The sequence below is a fragment of the Panthera uncia genome (genome assembly GCF_023721935.1).
Source record: "Panthera uncia isolate 11264 chromosome A1 unlocalized genomic scaffold, Puncia_PCG_1.0 HiC_scaffold_17, whole genome shotgun sequence".
Lineage (NCBI taxonomy): Eukaryota > Metazoa > Chordata > Mammalia > Carnivora > Felidae > Panthera > Panthera uncia.
The window spans coordinates 5,980,755-5,982,352 of NW_026057577.1; the positions used below are offsets into that span (position 1 = coordinate 5,980,755).

General features: G+C 44.9%; 1 protein-coding gene across 1 annotated transcript; it reads left to right on the plus strand.

Moving 5' to 3' along the window:
- The first annotated feature begins 359 nt into the window (after nucleotides 1–359).
- On the plus strand, nucleotides 360–1,307 carry LOC125934787 (olfactory receptor 2V2-like). The gene has a single exon (XM_049648385.1). It carries the CDS (start codon nucleotides 360–362, stop codon nucleotides 1,305–1,307), a length of 948 nt encoding a protein of 315 aa, XP_049504342.1.
- The last annotated feature ends 291 nt before the right edge of the window (nucleotides 1,308–1,598 follow it).

The following is a 1,598-nucleotide window of genomic DNA, read 5'->3' on the forward strand; positions in this document are numbered from 1 at the left end:
ACTGAGATGTACGGTCCTGCTTGAGATAGTTTACCAAGTCTGTGTGATATCATAAAAGATTCAGTATCATATGATAAAGCCAAGGTTTTGCTTGCAGAAATGATAAATTCTTCCAAGTAAAGATACACACAAATGCAGATAGTTGGTCCATGCTATAAACTAGGATGACTTTTATTGCTGTTAGATGGAAATATGAAGGAGTGTCCTTCCTATGTCTCAAAGCTTATGTTGTTAAAGTTTCGTGAGTTACAAACAAAACAGGTGGTTGAAGATGTAGAATGCAGAGGTAATATAGAAATATCAGTCAATCCAATATTTTTTGTCCACACTGTTAGGTGACCAGAAACATCAACTAAACCATGGAGATATGGTTGAATCAATCATCCACAGATGACTTCATCCTCTTGGGCATTTTTTCTCACAGTCCAACTGACCTTGTCCTCTTCTCTGTTGTTATGGTGGTCTTCACAGTGGCCCTCTGTGGTAATGTCCTCCTCCTCTTCCTCATCTATGGAGATCCTCAACTTCACACACCCATGTACTTCTTCCTCGGTCAGCTCTCCCTCATGGACCTCATATTGGTCTGTACCAATGTGCCGAAGATGGTGGTCAATTTCCTGACTGGCGGGAAGTCCATCTCCTTTGTGGGTTGTGGCATACAAATTGGCCTCTTTGTGTGTCTTGTGGGATCTGAAGGGTTCTTGCTGGGATTCATGGCTTATGACCGCTATGTAGCCATTAGCCACCCACTTCACTATCCTGTCCTCATGAGTCAGAGGGTCTGTCTTCAAATTGTTGGGAGCTCCTGGGCCTTTGGGATAATAGATGGTGTGATACAGATGGTGGTAGTAATGACTTTCCCATACTGTGGCTTGAGAGAAGTGAACCACTTCTTTTGTGAGATGCTTTCCTTGTTGAAACTAGCCTGTATAGACACATCCATTTTTGAGAACGTGATATATGCTTGCTGTGTCTTCATGCTGTTTCTTCCCTTCTCAATCACCGTGGCCTCCTATGCTTTCATCCTGAGGGCTGTGCTCCTCATGCGCTATGCTCAGGCAGGCAAGAAGGCTCTGGCCACCTGTTCCTCTCACCTAACAGCTGTCTCCCTCTTCTATGGGGCAGCCATGTTCATCTACCTGAGGCCTCGGCGCTACCGGGTGCCTAGTCATGACAAGATGGTCTCTATTTTCTACACAGTCCTTACTCCTATGCTCAACCCCGTCATTTATAGCTTGAGAAACCGCGATGTGATGAGGGCCCTAAGGAAGGGGCTGGACCATTGCAGGATTAGCAGCCAGCACTGAACACAACAAAGGGCATCCTGTGTCTGGCAGTATCATCTCCTTGTTCTGTAAATTCGGGTAAATAATCTTTGTGTGAGGCTCTGTTTCCTCATTAATAGTGATGATCAGGGTCACCTAGATGGCTCAGTTGGTTAGGTGTCCAACTGTTGATTATCAGCTCAGGTCATGATCTCACTAGTTCATGAGATCAAGCCCCACCTCCAGCTCTGTGCTTGAGATTCTCTCTCTGCCCTCCCCAACTGTTCTCTCTCTCTCTCTCTCTTTGTATCTCAAAATAAATAAATGAACATT

Coding starts and splice junctions, on each gene's coding strand:
- LOC125934787 (XM_049648385.1), top strand. CDS start 360: ATGGAGATATGGTTGAATCAATCATCCACAGATGACTTCATCCTCTTG.